At 46.2% G+C, this 18,965-nt stretch overlaps 1 protein-coding gene across 1 annotated transcript; it reads right to left on the bottom strand.

The window, feature by feature from the left end:
• Nucleotides 1-450: 450 nt before the first annotated feature.
• Nucleotides 451-5,118, bottom strand: IFNLR1 (interferon lambda receptor 1). The gene is made up of 7 exons (XM_010171950.1): nucleotides 5,061-5,118; nucleotides 4,271-4,394; nucleotides 3,832-4,013; nucleotides 3,477-3,619; nucleotides 2,830-2,986; nucleotides 1,569-1,693; nucleotides 451-1,347 (listed from the first exon to the last, which is right to left on the bottom strand). The coding sequence occupies exons 1-7, from the start codon at nucleotides 5,116-5,118 to the stop codon at nucleotides 451-453; spliced, it is 1,686 nt and encodes a 561-aa protein (XP_010170252.1).
• Between the last annotated feature and the right edge of the window lie 13,847 nt (nucleotides 5,119-18,965).

Consider the following 18,965-nt stretch of genomic DNA (forward strand, 5'->3'; position numbering starts at 1 on the left):
GATCTCTGTAGGCTGAGGTGGAGATCTTTTCATTGCACAAAAAGCAAAGGTTGTTAAATGTCTCTGTGAGGTACTTCCAGTCAAGCAGGGGTGCAGTTTTGCAGTTACAGAGAAGCAAATGTAACATTATCAGTTCATCCTGGCTCCAAATCAACACGCAGACACAACACTGCGTTTTCAGAACCCAGCTGATGGTTTCACACAGGTCTGGGTGGTGGTTTTGCTGTCTCAGAGGTGTTTTTTGCCTTTCATAACTCACATGTAAAAATTACCTTGCTCTGAAGGCTCAAATGAACATGAGAAATCAGTAGAAAAAACTAAAAAGTCTGCCTAGGTGGATAAATACAAAAAGCACCACTGTCAGTTATTTGTTCTTGTTCAGGTATCCCTGCCTGGATATCTGGAGCTCTCTGGCATTTTCCAGGCACGTCCCAGAACGGTGAGGGTACTCTAGCTCCTTCCCATGTAATATCTGCGCTCATAGCCTTTGAATTGCAACTTTTGATCATATTTTTCCTCCATAGTTGAGGTTTTAAATGCATCACTTAGCACCGTGGATGTGGGAGGTGTCCCTTCTGTAAAACTATCGCTGTCACAGTCACTTGCAATCCCTTCATCTTCTGCCACCTGTAATGTCTGAAAGGAAATGAGCAGCTCGGTGCTGGGATCTTTGCTGAGCTGTGATCTCTCACCGATCTGGACATGATCCACTGTTGGCTTCTGGCAATACTTGGTGCAATGATGAGCCTTCCTATGCAGGTGGTGCTCATCAGCTGGAAGTTTGGCAGAAGTCCCCTTCATCAGTGTTTGAAGAGGAGTCATTTCCAGGCCTTTATCCCTGTCTGTATCATGCTGTCCATGTTCCCTAGGACCTGGGAATCTTCCATCAGTGAGATGTCTTCCCAAAGAGGAACTGTGAGAAAGGGATTCCTTCTCATTTCCTTGAGATCCTGAGGTGTCCACCTCATTCTTTAAAAATGAGAAACCCAAGGTACTTAGATCAAGCACAGAGTCACTGTCCACAGAGAGACATCCAGATCCAGAGTCCAGGCTGGTTTCCTCCTGAGCTGTTCCGGATGGTTGACAGTTGAGATTTCTCTTTGGAAACTGAAGCATTTCAGTGTATGGGATGAAAGTGCCACTATCTTCTTCCTCTTCCTCCTCCTCTTCTGATGATGATGATGAGAGGAAAGAAGCCATCCATGATAGGTTGCTTCTTGATGAAGTTTTTTTTGTGTTCCTTTGTGACATTGGCTTCTCTGTGCAGATAAGATAGTCCCTGAAGAATTCCTTTTCACTGGGCTCACAGTGAAAGGCTAATTCAGCAGCTTTTAAATGAGATAAATCCTACCAGGGAAAAGAAACAGGACACACAGTGAGTTAGTGATACTTTTGAAAGAAAAGTTTGGATTCAGGACATGCCAGAATCAAAGTTTACTTCTAATGGGACTCATGAATGCAAAACTAAGAAGTGCAGAGCCCATGCAACTCCCCCACTCCTCCCCAGTTACCCTCTGAAAATCAGCAAGTCTTTGAGTCAGGAGAGGACCCCAGCACTTGGGTCATACCAAAGCATGAGGCAGCTTCTTTTGCTCAGCATCTTGTTTCAGCAAGCAGATGATGAGGGCACTGGTCAGAAGGATGGGGAGGACAAACATAGGGATCGTGGCAGAAAATGGGAAATTCCATTCCACTGCTGAAAAGGAAGAAGACAAAAATAATCTCCTGCTGGGGGTATATTTTATACTAATAATGAGCTTTTATACTCAGCTTTTCTTTGAGAAATCTCAGAAAGTGTTAGGCTAAAGCTCCTTATTTTGTAAATGCAGAGAAAGGAGAACAGACTTGCCCAAGATCAGACTCTGCATCAGAGTCGCAGACAGAAATGAATGTTGGTACCAGCCAGTGCCTTGCTTGGAGCAGGGAAAAAAATCATAGAATCATAGAATGGTTAGGACTGGAAGGCACCTTAAAGATCATCCAGTCCCAACCCCCCTGCCAGCAGCAGGGACACCTTCCACTAGACCAGGTTGCTCAAAGCCTCATCCAGCCTGGCCTTGAACAATTCCAGGGAGGAGCAGCCACAGCTTCCTTGGGCAACCTGTTCCAGTGTCTGACCACCCTCACAGTGAAGAACTTCTTCCTAATATCTCATCTAAACCTCCCCTCTTTCAGCTTAAACCCATTTCCCCTTGTTTTGTCATTAGTTGCCCTTATGAAAAGTCCCTCCCCAGCTTTCTTGTAGCCCCTTCAGGTACTGGGAGGCCGCTATAAGATCTCCCTGGAGCCTTCTCTTCTCCAGGCTGAACAGCCCCAACTCTCTCAGCCTGTCCTCATAGGAGAGGTGCTCCAGCCCTCGGATCATCCTGGTGGCCCTTCTCTGGACTTGTTCTAACTGGTCCATGTCTTTCTTATGTTGGGGGCTCCAGAACTGGACGCAGTACTCCAGGTGGGGCCTTACAAGAGCGGAGTAGAGGGGCAGAATCACCTCCCTCGACCTGCTGGACACGCTGCTCTGGATGCAGCCCAGGATACGGTTGGCCTTCTGGGCTGCAAGTGCACATTGTCTGCTCGTGAATATTCCAAAATTTCCTTGTAAGCATAACTCAAGTACAATATTTCAGGATTTTCAGAAAATATTTCAAGGTTGGATTTTTTTAATTAAAATGTTTCTACCAAAAGCAAGAACCTTTCATGAGAAAATCCAACCAGTCCATTGAACAGGAAGCCCCCCCCCTTTTTTTTTAAAGCAAAATTTTGGTGGAAATCTTTGACTTTCCCCAATCCCATTTGATGTCTCACCACATCCTTTTCTCAGCAGGTCCATACCTTTGTGGTTTAATAGCACACACACTGGTTGGGAGAATTTGCTGTGCTTGAAGTCAATACTTTGGAAGGAAGATCGGGCACTTAAACAGTAGTTGCCTCTAAGTGCAGTGGTGTCGATAGTCACTGTATCCTTCCTAAAGATATGTTCATATTGCTTCTGTTTAGAAACAAAAAGAACAGAGGGTTAGAAGGATGATTTATTCATTATTTGAGTGCTGTTTCTCTACCTTTTTGCCCCTTGATTCTCTTCACCATGTTGTGTGGCTCCAGTGGTTGGAAGGTGCATGGAAGAGGCACTTCATGTCTTGCATCTCTCCTACGCCTTATGGATTCAAGGGTGGAATTTCCAGCTGGTGTTTTACACCTCAGGTATTGCCCTATTATACTGACTATAATAGTGTAGCCTCCCCATCACATCTTCCTGATAAAAATACAAATAGAATAGGAAAGGGAACTACAAATAAAATAAGGATACACCCACTACACCCACATCTACTCTTTTTTTTCTCTGGCTTTAGTTTAACTCTGGTTTGGCCATTTCATTTTTGCCGGGCCCTGGATCCAGCCCCTCCCTGCCCAGAAATTTGAAGCTATTTCAATTCAAGCTGGGCATCATTCTTCTATTTCATCTACTGACTTTTACTGACCTTGTCTTCAGATCCAGCTTCCCAAAGGTTCAAGTCATACATCCAAGCGAAAATCTCCACACAGGTGGCCAAAGGGAAGGAGGCATTCACATGGATTAAGTTCTCCTTGACATTCACATTTAGCACTGGGGGAGCCAGTTCCACTGGAATTGAATGACCAGACATAAGAATAGTGCTTGCTTGTGTCTTAGCTTCTCAGAAATAATGCTTTTCTCTGACTGATCTCCATTTTTAACTGTTATTTTGTGGTAGATGTGAAGGCAGGAGGGAGGCAAAGGAATACCTCTTTTTTATTTAACAAACCCCGCTGGTATGTGGAAAGCTTGAAGCCAGTTTGTTCAGAACAGTCACTTACCATCCAAATGATATTCCTTGAATTGTGATTCTACCCACGGCGACTGGAATTGTCCAGAAACAGCTTTTACTCGAGCTCGGACTTTAACAAAGAAGTTTGGAATCACACAAGTCAGATTGCAAGAGGTTCTGGGAATATTTTTGCAGTGAGGAACCTTTATCCATTTGTCCATGCGATCCTGGCTAAAAGGAGAAACAAGCATACCAGAATATTAAACATTCTGTTTTGTTATAATTTATAGAGCAAGAAAAGGAAGTGTTTTGGAGGATGGATACTGAACCTTGCTCAGAGTTTGGAGCACTTTCCAACTGGATAAGGATTGGTTTTAGTGAAAGGATGTGGCCAGGTCACTGATCATAAAGACATTGATTAATGCACATGCACAGATGTTTTTGCCCTGTGCCATACTTTCAATCAGACATCCTTTGTAAGCACTTACCTTTCATACCTCACAGTGTATGTCACATCTGGTGGAGAGCCTTCTCCTGGAGTCCATGTCAAAATCATGTCAAAATCCTTTGACAATAGTGTAACGTTTTGAGGAGGGGGAAGTTGAACACGACCTGATTGAAAGGGAAAATTATGTGAATTATTAAAGATATCTCTGAGGATAGGAAATATCACCTGGTTTTGACCAAGGTGGTTTCAAAATTTGGGGCAGAGCAGCTCAGTTCATTTGAGATTGGAACTCAGCTCTGGAAGCGAGGATGTCTGCGATATAGTCTTGTTTTCCTCATCTCTTACAAAACATCTTCATCTTGGCAGCTTTTAGAATTAGGACCTAAATTTTGTGAAACATCCTATGCTATAATTTTGAGTGGCTTCCCTCATAGTCTCACTGGATTTTCCTGTGATGATTTACAACCCACAAACTCCTTTGTGCTCCCACCTCCTAGCCCCTGGATGAGGCAGACAGAGCTGGCTCCCCCCACGCGTTCAATCCCAACTCTCCAAAGGCAGATCCTACCATGAACGCAGCGAGATGCAGCACACAGGTTTGCCACTAGTACTTCCCCGCTACTTAACTGTTTCTGGTAGGTAAATATCTACATCACTGGCCTTCAGCAAGTCACATTCTAGAGACAAATTTCAAACTGCCATTTCTGTACTGTGGAATATTTCACTTCATGTGAATAATTACCATTTAAACTGCTTAAAATTTACCAGGATATGTCTTTCCAACTACAAGCAAAGTGAAATTAAAAGTAACAAAAGCAGCTGTACTGTACCGCTCGTCTGCCGCAGGAAGCACAGTGCCATCAGGACTCCGACTCTCCAGGTAGACATGCCGAAGCAGAACTTTTCCACTTGTAAAATATTTATTTCCTTGCTACTTTTTCATCATGTTTTCTTGTATTAAATTGTATGAATTACAGAGGAGCGTTCAGTCAATGAACTGCACGCACGCGCGCAGCCTCACTTCCTGGTACAGCCCAGATCCAGCACTGCGGGTGGAACTGGGAAGGGAGCAGATGTGAGAGTGGTTTTGATGAAAGAAAAATGTTATAAAAATTGCAGCACTGCGCCCTCCAGTGTAACACAACCCATCTCTGACACAGGCCATGTGCAAAAGGAGCACTCTAAAACAGTGTGAGCCTTATCTCGTGAGGCACCTCATTAAAAAAAATGACCTTTGGAATTTACCTGTGTGGCTGTGAAATATTAATAGAAATCAAATAAGGTTTTACTGCTTGAGATATCTGATAATTACCTAGAAATAATACAAACCAGTAATCAAACAGTAGTATGGGATATTATGATAGTCTTGTGTTTACAAGGATTTTTCTTAATGTATGTTACCAGGTTATGAATATTTTTCAGAGGTGAGGGAATTACTCTACTTTACGGATTCCAGAAGTAAAGTGCAGAAATGGGACAGGGATCTGCCCCATGCATAGTGTGGGGGAATGAACAGATGTGGATCCTTCTGCTAAATCCTGTGGTTTTGTTGAATGCTGCCATGTCCTTATGCCTCAGTTACCACTTATGAATTATTTGTCATCAACCCAAAACTATCAGTCAAATCCAGGACCAGTTGCCAGGACTGTGCCAACACACGGAAGGTTCTTGGCCCCTGCACTACCTAATCCATGAGCACGCTGGCTGTTGGCCTCGACATTCACAGCTACGAAACTCTTGAGGTGTTTGTGTTTTCAGCACATGGTACCTTTAAACTCCAGAGCTCTCCTGGAGCAAAGCTGAGTTCCTAAGTTGCTACTGTATGTTACAGCCTCACATGTCTTCTAAAGCAAAGTCCTGGAGACAGCTCTTTTGTTCTGTGTGTACCAGAAACAGAGAAGGAAACATCCTGGTTCAGCCATGAGCTACATGACCGAGTACAATGTGCCCAGGTGTCTGTACTTGGAACAGCTGTGCACAGAGAGAGGAAAGGAAATGGGTCAATGAAGTTACCACACAGAAGGTAACACCAGCATTGAGAAAAGGGGCTTTTCTGGGTCTTCTCCAGATGGAAAACTCACCAAGCCCAGCAGACAGCCCATTGCTCCACCTGTGACTGTCGGGTTCTGGGTACTAAACAGGAGAAGAGCTGATGGAGCTGGGGGTTGTAGTGACAAAAGCTTGTAAGTTTACCAGGAGGGTACAAATTTCCCTGAACATTGTACGATTCAAGCCATAGGAGGGGACAGTTACAAGTTTATTCAGTCACAACTGTCTCCAAAAATCTCCATTTCTTCTTCCCACGAGCTTCTTCCCAAGTACTTTTCTTGTTCCTTGGCTGTTTCACTACCTCTGTTTCATTTCTATGAAGTTTCTCTTTCTCATGCAAAAAGAACTATGATCCTTCACAAGGAAGAAAACAAAGATAAGCATCTGGAGGGTGCTGGGTCTGTTCTCCTTTAGCATCAAAACTGCAGAGCTAAAATAACAAAAAATCAAAACTGCACATGTTTCCTGTAGCAGTTTGAGCAAAACAGGAAGCAATTCTAGGGCCAGTCTTGTTCAGGTCTTGCTAAGAGCCCTCAGGCAGCTTCTCTTAAAGATGACGTGTGATTTTTAGTAAGCTTTTGCAAGAGGTGAATCTTATCTTCATCATTGTTTCCTGTGCAATATCAGCCCTGAAATCTGGGCTCCACCGGACTCTGTGGCAAAACTCCCTCTGATTTTAGCATGACTGAGAACCCATCCCAGGAAAAAACAAGTGCAGTGTTGGCAGTAAACTGGGGGGACTGGGAGGAGGCCTATGCCACGAGGTGTCGCTGCCTATCAAATAAAATACATTTGTTCCTCCAAGCAACAGGCTCTCATCTAGACCTGCATGAAAACTTGGCAAGCTTCACTAAAACTGCTTCTGCATTGCCCAGCACCCTCCTGTACAGCGGCCTACAGGAGGATTTTCAACAGCATCCTCTAATTGCAGGCGCTAAGTTTGCGTTGTACACAACACACTTCTGCTCTCCTGGCTGACCAGCCTTTGTCCCCAGGCTTGGGCGCCCAGGGAGGCAACGGATCAGGTGCTGGCAGGAAGCACCGTTGCACCCATGGGTGTGCTGGGAGCCCGCTGTGGGGTCGTCTGGCCTGTGATGGCTTTATGATTGCAGGGAGGGATCCCTGCTGCAGCAGAGGACTGGGTTTGATAACACCACTGGTGTCCCTCCATCATTGGGGAAATCACAGAAGAGTTTGGTTGGAAAAGACCGTTATGATCATCGAGTCCAACCATAAACCCGGCATTGCCAAGGTCACCACTAAACCATGTTCCTGAGCACCTCATCTACACGTCCTTTGAATACCTCCTGGGATGGTGACTCCACCACTCCCCTGGGCAAATCACACCACTGTGACTACATTCTCCCACTGCTTTACTCAGATGGTGGATAAATGCTTTGGGAGAGGGGTTGTCACTCTTAGGACAATGCCTCATCTGTAGGTGGGCCTTTGCATTCTGCTGTAACACTGATGATACTTGGGGGACTCTCTCGATTTTGCCACCTCTCTGCATGCAACAGGTGATTCAGATCATGAGGGTAAACCCTGCAACCTTTCCTGAGTCAGCCTGACCGATCCCTTCCTTTCCTGAGGAGGGGCACTGCAGGAAATACACTCTTAATCTTGTCAGGAAGGCACGATTTGGGCTGTGGTTTGAATTTATGAAACCTGTGGAGGCAATGGGCAGTGTAAAGTACTGTCATCCCCGCTCCTTCCTTTTGCTCGTACCCCACCTACATCATTGTTCTGGCAGAGCTGTGTGTGCTGTGAGCTTGGGAGGACCACTCATCCCATTGAGAAAAAAACCAAAACCCACGTATTAAAAAATTTAACAGGGCATTTCTGGTACAATGGGGACCCAAAGCACTGATCCATAAGTGCAGCATGGTTAACATTTCCAGTGTGCTCTTACATTTCTGTCACCAACACACTGCGTGAAGGACTGGCTGAATGTTTTCAGGATTTCTTAAAATGTGAAATAGCCTCCACACAGAGCCTTCCCCAGGTTATTTGTGTTTATTTCTGAAGTGTTAACAGGTGTGTTGTTTTTTTTTTTTACTTAATGAAACATGACTATGTTTTTGGAGGTTTCTATTGAAACACTGGAAAGTTTCAACTCAACGTTTTTGGGGACGAAAATTTTTAATTCCTTCAAGACAAAACTAATTTTTCTCTAGCAGCTCTCACAGCCCTGTGCCAGGTGAGATTGCTCAGCCCGAGAGAACGTTGCAGGCAGGAGGAGGAGATGGCAGTTGTCACAAACACGCTGGACACTGAAAGTCTCAGGCAATGAGAGTGACATTTCCCAGTATTTCTCCCTGGATGATTTGAGAAATTTCTTAAAGGAATGTGATCCAGATAAAATTTATTTTAAAAGGTGTTTTTCCCTGGGATCTTGGTAAATGAGTGACTAAGACTTTTAGTCATTCAGACTCAGCTCTTTAAATGTTCTTTTCCTTTCCTGCCATTTAATTAACTTCTCTCCTTCGTTAAGGGCGTGATGCTACAGACAGTTCTGGCAGCACCTGCTATCTGCACTGTTCCTGCAGCTGAGCTTTGCTGCCCCTGTGCTCGGTGCTCGACACGTGCTCACGGCTTACGAGGCAGCCCACACCCCGTGGAGCATTTCTCATCACTGTATCCCTCTCCACACGGATGTGTACACAGGTATTGTGCAGAAGGGGACTGAGGCACAGAAAAAATTACTGACTTCCCCATAGCAGTTTAGAGATGTGATCCCAAGGCTTGGCAGTTGAAAAATAATGACTTTGACTTAGAAAGCTCCCTGCAGAGCTTCCAAGCGCAGTGCAAGATTGCTTTTCTTGGCTTAATGTCTTTATTTCTGGAGGTGGTGGAGCTGATGTAACTGTGGTGGCAAAAGTGTGCAGTATGGGCCTGTCTTCAGAGCTGGGCAAAGTAAAACCCGAGGGCAGGAGAGGAATTTTTCCTTCAGCATTTTTCACAACTTGTTTGGAAAGGTGAATGAGCATGACATTGTCTGGAGAGAAAATACTCATTAGCCCCAAACTAAACAAAAAACATCATCTAAAACTGAAAGAGACTTCACCCAGTTCCAAACTTTTCCTTGGAAACCACTTGTAATTTTTGTGGAGAACATCGTGTTCTTCAAGGAAACCTACGCTTAGGGGAGGGGCAGAAAATTTTTGAACAACTCAAAAGTCACCAGTTTTGGAAACATCCTCCCCTGTCCTGAGTTTCTGACACCGAGAGGACAAGTTTGGACAAGAGGTGCAGGGATCGCTCTCCCTCAGACAACATTCGTCTCTTTGGCAGTTCTTCTGCCCAACTCTCCCTTCTCTCTCCCTACCTTACATACGTCTGTAGGACGAGTTGTGCAGCAAAAGCGTTTGTACCATCCAGGAACACAGAGTGTGGAAACAGCCACCACCCCTGTGAGCGGCTGCAGCTGTGGCTTTGGCAGCAGGGTGCAAGGCACATACTCTGCGAGCAGGAGATCTATCAAAGTGACAGTCTGAGACTGTAAACACCAAGGAGCTCTAGCAGTGAGCCTGATCCTGGCTTTAGTGAACTAGTTAGAATCATAAAATCATAGAATCACAGAATCACAGACTGGTTTGGGTTGGAAGGGACCTTAAAGCTCATCCAGTTCCACCCCCCCTGCCAGCAGCAGGGACACCTTCCACTAGACCAGGTTGCTCAAAGCCTCATCCAGCTTGGCCTTCAACACTTCCAGGGAGGAGCAGCCACAGCTTCTCTGGGCAACCTGGGCCAGTGTCTCACCACCCTCACACCAAAGAATTTATTCCTAATATCTAATCTAAACCTTCCCTCTTGCAGTTTAAAGCCATTAGTTGTATAAACTTGAACCTTCTTGTCTATCTCTGGAAAATGTTTTTGTTGAAGGCTTAACTCTGAGCTGGAACTGGGGGCACTTGATCTTCTGCAGCTCAAGAGGGGAAATATTTTCCTTTTTGTTCTTAGAAACTAGTCTGACATACAGGCTGCTGAGTGTTTGGATTTGATGGAAATTATTTTTGGAAGGTTTAGGAAAGCAAACATGGGGAAATGATGGGATGAGCAGAGAACCAAATGGTATTGGGAATTAAGAGGTTAAAAAATCTGCAGAGCTGGGTGATGCCAGACGGTAATATAGAATGCAGCAATGTCCCCTTGACCCAGACAGGCATCTGGGCAACCTGTCAGCAGGAGGAAGAGAAGAGAATGGGCTTGATTTGTTTTTTAAACTGAGTCTGAAAAGACTTAAAATGAAAAGCAAAAGCAAAAACAAACCCATAAAATGTTCCCCATACAAGTGCTATGAATCATTTCATGTCCTTTATTTTTATTTCTGGGGCAGGGTTTTTAAAGGAAGTCAGGGCTTTGCCTGTACACTGTAACTGTAGCTGTTCCAGTTCCTGATACAAGGGATCATGATTTAAAGGAGATTACAGGAATCCTGTAAAGATACCTGGCCCCTCTAGGCCAGCCTTTGTGTTAAGGATTGTACCTGTGTTGTAGTTTCATTAGACCATGGTTCTCTGACAGTATTAAGGGTGGTTAGACAAGGCTTTAGGAGCTGCCTCAGGAGAGCCTAGTGTTTCACAGCTGTTTCAGACCTGCACAAGCAGCAGGTAGTCACAGGTCAAAGGACTCTCCTCCCTTAGAAGCCTCATGACCGTTAACGTCGCAGTCAGGCAGACTGGGTGCCGCTGGTGGAGCTGCCCTGGCAGAGAACAGGAGCTCTGGCTGGATGGGCTGGTGCTAGTGGGGGGAAAAGGATGGGCTACGGGCTTCACAGGCATCTCCAGCCCTTCTAGATTCAGGTCCTCTGGTTCCAGGAGAACTGCTAAGATTCGTGTCTGTACCTTCTACCCCCTAAGGAGGGGACAACCTTCCCCTCATCTCCCGACCTGTATCAGTGATCTTGTCCACCCTGCCTGCACCATCCCTTGCTGCTTTATCATTTAGCAAGTGCAAATCAGTAGAGATTTTTTTTTTCCTCTTCAGCAAAGAGAAGCCCCTGGGGAACAAAGCACAAGCCCTGAGCTCACAGAGCAAAGTGATTCCTTCCAACAGGTTTACTTGCTCACAGCAAACAAAGGTGGAGAAGAGCCTCTTAGGTGCATGTTTTCGGGATGCTGAGAGGGCCTTGCCCCCTTTTGCAGCAGTGGTTACTCATGCTGCAGCTCTGAGCTGAGTTCATTTTTACCTTCCCTGTGACCTGCTTTTTGTGTGCAACTCTGTGGTGTGCAAACACAGGGCTGCTTTACTGAAATCCTCCTGTAGCCACCCTCCCAGGGCAGCTGGCTGCGTAACCTTAAAGGCAACAACCTGCCTCTTGAGCAAAGGCACCAGATTCTGTCAGCTGATTCCCCAAATCCCACATGGATGGGTACAAAAAGGGGGCAAAGTATCGTCCCTTATTTTATTTGGTTGAGTTAATCTTGCCAGCAAGCAGAATCTTTTTTCTACCACAAATAAATTAAATAGAGTGGTTAAATAGAACTCAGTTAAAACCCAAACTACAACAAAGTAGACATAGTTTGGATCCCAGCCTGAGATCAGACAGACCTCTCCCTTCCCTCCGTGCCTCCTTGGGGCAGACGTGTGGGATGGTGCTGATTAGCCAGTGGACTCCAACTGGTGGCCCGTTTTATGCTGCTTCTCTCACTCTTCCTGAAACCTGTCCCTGCCCCTTTACAGTGCCTTTTTATTCATGCTGAGAGCAGTTAGGGAGCTTGCCTGGACATGCAGTAACGGCGAAACTCCAGTGCACACAGAGTAAAACATGTGCTAGCCCACAAGGTGCAGATATAACAACACGGGAACATCCCGGGGGCACCGTGCCTCCCGAAACCCCTAGCTCTCACTGATCAGCGTGGGAAAAGCAGTGGGGACCCTGCATGTTCTGACAGAGAGAGAGAGACTTAATTCTAGCAACCTGCTTGTTGTGCTCCCTGAGCCAAACTCTGCTCTTGGGGGTCATCCCACAGGCTTCCGAGCTTATCCCTCTTGGAGAGCATTTCCTTACTGTGTGATATGACGTCACCCTGCCTGATGTGAGGAGTTTCTCTGTGGGCTCGGGACTGTGGGATGTTGGTACCCTGGCCCAGACTGGGAAACTCTCCCCAGCGTGGCAGAGGGATGAAGGGATCTCTACGTACCCTTTTCAAGGAAGAGAAAAATTTTATCTTACGTGTATTTCACCCAGTGGTAGAGTGAGTGCAAATGCTGGGAAGGAGGAGTATGATCTGGGGAAGCCACGTATGTTCTGTATCTGTAATTTGAACATTGTCATCATTAGGTGATTTATCTGCAGAAGTGGATGTTCAGGGAGTCCAGGGAGCGTGGCACAGCAAGAGGTGGATTTCCACTCATCCCTGCCAAGGCTGTGAGATGCTGTTCCCCTGCTTCCACTGCTGACAGCAGCTTCCTGGTGGGGTGGGTAGTCTTTGAATGTTTGCAATGTTTTGCATCGCAGTATTTGGATGCCAAAGCTATACAGTGCCGTAAAAGTTAATTAGCCAGATAACTAATTAAAGACTTCTCCCTTTTATTGTTGCCAACTTGCAATTCAGAAAGGGGCTTGTGTCAAAGGAAATCCAGCCACACACCCCAGTAAAAGAAGTGATAAACCATTCAAGATCCAATTAACCATTCAGGGGACTGGTGTGGGAAAATCCCATCCCTGTCTGGGGGGAAGAAGCGTTCCCAATCCCAGGCCCCACCAGCACAACTGACCCAGCTTTGAATGTCCCTCCAGAGGGGCTCTTGCTCCAAAAGGGAGGGTTACAGCCTGGAACTGACCACAGAGGACAGGATTTATAGACATGATGATGTTGGAACAGTCCCCCTGAAGGTGACATGTCCTTGGGGACTTGGTTTGATGTCCCTGGCAAAAGTCCAAGGTGTGGGTTTATGGGGCTCTGAGCTAAGAGAGGATGCACAGGAGGCCCTAAGGACACCGATTCATGAAATTTGCTGGTGGATGGTAGGTGCTGCCTCTGCAGCTCTCCTGCTGGATCCCCATCTGCTGAGGGATCTCAGTGGAACTGGGGAAGATCTCACTGGACAAGCAGATGTTTATAGTCTCTGAGACTGTCACTTTTCTATGTGTCACTGCATAGGAGATTGATAATTTTTTTTTTCCAAACCATGAACAGCAACACGTTATCATTCCTACGGGCCAGCTTTGCCAGTGTCTAACTAAGAGAGTGCACATCCCGTGGCTTCAGCTGTGTCCTGACCTGACAATCGCTGGGGTCATTTTGGCCCTAGGGAATAGGCAATTAGAGGGTGGAGGGTAGAAGAGCTAAAATGAGGTTCAGACTCCTCTGATCTGGCCACCAGCCAGGAGACGTGCTGTAACAAGGTGGCACCAGGCCCAGAATTTTCAGGGGGGCTGAGCTCCCATCTAGAGATCAGGAGAGGGGCCCAGATTTCCACCAGCACTTTGCACGTGCTGGGTGCGCACAGGGTCTGGGCTCTTGTGAAATCCCAACCTGGCTGAGGGTGGCTGAGTGTTTGAAATTCCACTGAGCTGCCCGGCCCTCCCTCCCTCCTCACTGAAAAAGAGGGGAATTGAGCAATTTCAGCAAGTGTTCCTTGTCTGTGGAGCTCACGTACTCCGCAGGGCAGACACACCGAGGATGATGCTGGTTTCACCCAGCAACCTGCTGCCTTGCAGAGAGGGGAGTGTTTTAAGGCTTGTAGTTTTGATGACATGACTGCTGAGATCAGTCCACTGGCACATATTTACACCAGATGAGGATCTGGCCAGAGTCCCGATACTGGGAGAATATGCTTCCCACCCCCGCTACTATCAGGCCCAGCCCTCAGATGACAAGAATTTAATTTAAAGGCTCAATCTCTTGTCTGAACAGCTCCCTCCCTCCCCCACTCTGATGAGAGGAAAATCTTCGGAGAGGCATCCAGGCGAGTGGGAAAGCTTTGGAGAGAGCTGTCTCTTGCCCTTTAGCCATCCAGAGAGGAAGAGCTCATCTGAATGAAATGAGGATCAATCAGAGAGAGGCATGGGAAAAGTTGGGAAAAGGAGCCTCCAGTGATGTATATTCATGGGGGGGAAAACCTCCCCCAGACATGCAGAAGCTTTGATGAAAACCCTCCCAGCTGTGCTGCGCCTTTGAAGTGACACAGCAGAAGTGTATTCACGATTACCCGAGAGATAGAAGCAGATGAGTTCTCAATCAGCTGAATCCTTATATTTAGGATAGACTTTAAAGCTTACTTTTTATAACTCTTTCCAAAATTAATGAGAATCATCTGCACAGCACCCCATCGTTCTTCTCCCCTGCTTCCTCCCTCACCCCACCCCAGATAACCTACAAAGCCAGAATCATGTTCCCAGAGGGCAGGGGATGAGGTAGCCTTGGTGTTTCATACTCCAGAGGAGAACTGGGAAGAGTCCTGAACCATTAGCAGGAAATAAAAGGCTTATAGAAATGGGTTACTTTTTCTTTACCAAAAAGGAGGTTTCTGAGATTTCCCCACATAGCTCATGTCAGAGTGTCAGAGCGTTTCATCAGCAGTGCGTCTCCTGCTCCAGCATTTGTCTCTCTGCTCCTCTAATCTGAGCCTTTAAAAGCTGAGTCTAAAATCTCTGCTCTGGTTCTTGAGCTGAGCAGTTAGAGCTGTTTTCAAGTGGGATGGTTTTTGTACTCAGGGAGACTTATGCAGGGGTGGGAGGGATGAATCCCCAACACAGCAGCGTCCAGCGTGGCATTCTAGATCACCAGCATGGACTAGTAGCACCTACTATCCAAGGAGTTGAACCTCATCCGTTGAGTTTACATGAGCATCAAATCCCAGACTGGTTTGGGTTGGAAGGGACCTTAAAGCTTATCCAGTTCCAACCTCCCTGCCAGCAGCAGGGACACCTTCCACTAGACCAGGTTGCTCAAAGCCTCATTCAACCTGGATGAGCACCCAGAGCCCATGAGAGCTGTTGAAGGTTTTTTACTGCTGGAAGGTTTCTCCATTCATAAGCACAGTGGAAAAGGTCAATTGTGGCTGAAAGCTTATTCAGAAATGCACTTTCACCTGGCCTTTGCTTACCTGAGCTGGGTAACATGCTAAACACAAAGCACGTGGAAAGTTCCTCCTATGAAAAACCCCACGGAGTATCCAGTAACCCAAACCCCAGCTCATTTGTCCTTCATGCTGCCCCTTCTGAGCGGGTGGCTCCCTTGCAGCTACACTTAATGGAAAGAGGCAGATGCAATCAGCCGAGTCATGGATGTTTAACACGCTTCAAGGTGCGTTGGCAGTTCCAGATGATCAAAGCATCTCTTGTGATGCAGTGGCATTGCCAGGGTGTTTTCTTTTAACTCTATCAGATAAGTTGAAAGAAAGTCAGTCCTCGGTTTTGATGTTGTAAGAAACCAATTTGGGAATGGTCAGAGACAAAAAAATTGCTCAAGAGTTCAGTAGACTGAGTTGTATGGGCCTTGCCAGGGATGAGAGGGGACTTGCACATATTTCTGGTTGTTTTGGTACTAATGTGGGCTGGTTTCACTTTCTTCAGTGATTTCACAAGTTCACAGCTGAACTGGAAATGTCAAGTGTCAGTGATTTGAAATGGGAGGTCTTAATCCTTGAGAATCACCCTAAAATCTCCTCTGATGACCTGGCACTATGATAAGCCTCTACCCAAGAGGATGGGTCTTTCCAGGCTCTTGTTACTTCTCTTTAGTGCTAATGGCAGTTGGGCACATGCACCCAGCAAGGAGGAAATGTCTTCAACAGGTCTCTTTGTGCTCTCAGGAATATGTTTGCATTAAAAATATATCTTTCTTACACAGATTTTCCTGTGCAGGATGGTGCAGGATGTGTCTAGTGTTTAACTACCAGATGAGACAGGTGTGGTAACACATAATCTTTATAACCAGGCTTGAGGAAAACCAGTATAGGCATTAACTGCAGTCCAGTAAAGTCCTAGTATGGTTATGATGGAGCAGAGGAAGCGTGATGAGAGTGAAGAAATGAGGTTGTTTATCCCATGGATCCAAGAAAGAGGCAGCCTGGTCTAGCAGAAAGGGCATCGGTCTCAGGTTTGAGCTGAGTTCTGCTCGTGGATCTCTTGTGTGACTTTGAGGAAGAGGTGGACCCTTTCTCAGTCCGGTTTGCCTTCCTCTTTGCCTCTCATTTCTTAAGATTAAAACCTGCTTGGGTGGGATGTGTACCACAGGCAGTGTGGTGGAGCTCTCATGTTTACTGGCGTTGCTAATAATGAGTGAAAGCGACGGTGGCAACAAGCACGTGGCATAGCAGAGCAGCTCTGGGAGCTCAAACTGCTCCTCACTCACCTCCTTGAGAAGGTTCAAACTCCTGTCCTTTTTCATGGCTGCCACTGGACCATCATGGATCCAACTCACCCAACTAGAGACCTTCCTTCCCAGCACACCTCCTCCATGGCAAGCTCTTTAAGTCTGGCAGAAACAACTGTTCATAGGTCTCATGCAGCCATTTTGCTCTGATGTCTGCAAGCCCTTTGCTTTCATTAGTAAGTGTGTAGCTCCATTTGTGGTTTCTCTCATCTCTCAGCCCATTTGCCCACCTCTGTTCCTGCTCTGATCTGCTCTGAAGGCACTGCTGCATGGCCAGGTCAGCAGGAGGGACAGCAGTTTGGTGACAGGGCTCCTGCAGTGGCCCGGTGAGTCAGCCAGAGGAGTCGGGGTAAGGCCTGGCGTTGGGATTTCCACGGATGCCCTGGCACGTGACGTGTACGTTCTGCACTAGGCAGCGACAAAATCTGTTGAGAGCAAGACATGGTTCGATGATGTCTCTGTAGTTTAATATCCTAACTCAGAACAAGCACGAGATTTTCAGTATATGTACATGTTTTGCAGTACTTTTCTGTGTCCCCTTGTTGGAGAACATTTTATATTATACTCCCATCGTGTTTTCAGGCTTTCTTTTGGCAAGGTCTTTGAAACGTGAATTTGAGGTGAGCTACTTAAATGCCTTTAGATTCAATTAGAATTAGAGTGGTCCATACAGACTCAATTCGAATTAGAGGGGCCTTCTTTGGATTTACTCTGATTTAATTGACTGATTTGGCTAAGGCTGTCTGGTTCTGAACTGGAGCATCTACATGAGAGTTCATTGCCATTTTACTGACTTATTTTAAGTTGTTATCATTGATGAACTCAAAATTTATTTCCCTGAATTTCTGCCATGTAGACAAGCTCTCAGGAGTTTCAGCATCAATCTGAAATGACTCCACTAGACCTCCAGGGCTTTTCATAGCCTTCAGCTACTTTGGAGAGGAGTGAGGAAGCAACAAGCAGAAGAGGCTGTTGGCAGGACCATTAGGAAATACCTCAAAACAGCAAATCTTCCTTCACTGTCACAGTAAAGGGACAGTTCCTCTGGCCTCTATGTCCAATGAAGAGAGTGGAGCAACACTTAGGAGTCTTGCTCAGCCTGTTTGAAGGCAGCCAGGAGCTGTTGTTGCATCCTTCATGAGAGGAAGTCATTCTTCCTAGTTCCTTAGGCAGGGATTTCCTAGACTTGTCCTTTAGGAACAGCCTGGCTCTGGCACTGTCTGAAGTGGCGTATCAGCACACTGGTACCACTGCCACCAGCTGTGTCCCTGCCTCATGCTGCCTGGTCCCCAAGCCATAGCAGCTTGCATTAAGCTATGTGGTTGAGTCCCCATCCCTGGAGGTGTTTATAAGATGGGTAGATGGGGTGCTCAGAGATCTGGTTTAGTGTTGGACAGGTACGGTTGGACTTGAGGATCTCAGAGGTCTTTTCCAACCAAATGATTCAGTGATTCTGTCATTCCCTGGTGATCCCAAGGAATGATCCCTGCCCAGCTGTGGGGTGAAGGTATGAAAAATGAGGAAAAGGAAAGGAGCCCAACCTGCTAACCAGTCTTCTCCTGGACATTCCCACGTGAAATCCTGAGCTACTGGCACCTCAGCCTGCGAGGCTGCTCCTGTGGGACAGAGCACAGCTACTCACACCCTGCACTTGTTTTCAGCACAGATCCCATCGGATCTTGTAGCAAATAGGCCACAACTCCAGCCGTTGCCGCAATGACTGCTCTCTCTTCATGATGGGGACTGCTTAGGAAGCCTTGTCTCCCCCTCATAGCACATCCCTCTTCAAAATATCTCTCTTGGGAAGGGCGAAGGCTTTGTCTGCTCTGTGGTGTGCTCATGCATGCGAAGAGCTTTAGAAAGGCATGAGATACCTTCCCTTTACCTGAGCCAACAAAAATGTCACGTCTTGAGAAAATGAAATGAAATCTAATGTGTCATCTATCCTGATGGGTAAATATAATCCAGGGGGAGTTTTTAAAGGGGCCTCAAATTTTCAGTGTATGAGTGAAATTCTAACCTTTCTTGAAAGGAACTAGGGGAAAAAATCAGGACTCAGTGCTTTAATTATTTTTGTGATGGGTTTGTGCACACAAAGACAACATTGGATCTCTGCCCTGAGCTCTGCTTAACCCAAATACAGAAATGTGTCAGTTTAAACCTGCTAATGTTTGTTCATACTCTCCAGACTGAGTTACATGACAGGAGAGTGACTGCTAACATCCAGGTGGGTTGGCCAGGGAGATAAGAGTTATTTCAACCCCAGGACAATAGCTTTGTCCTTTGCCAAGTGGTTCTGGAGGGAAAACTTCTAAAGACCCTTTCCTGTATTAGTTTATGGCCCAGGTCACAGCAGAA

This window comes from Antrostomus carolinensis, unplaced genomic scaffold (assembly GCF_000700745.2).
Source record: "Antrostomus carolinensis isolate BGI_N321 unplaced genomic scaffold, ASM70074v2 scaffold49527, whole genome shotgun sequence".
NCBI lineage: Eukaryota > Metazoa > Chordata > Aves > Caprimulgiformes > Caprimulgidae > Antrostomus > Antrostomus carolinensis.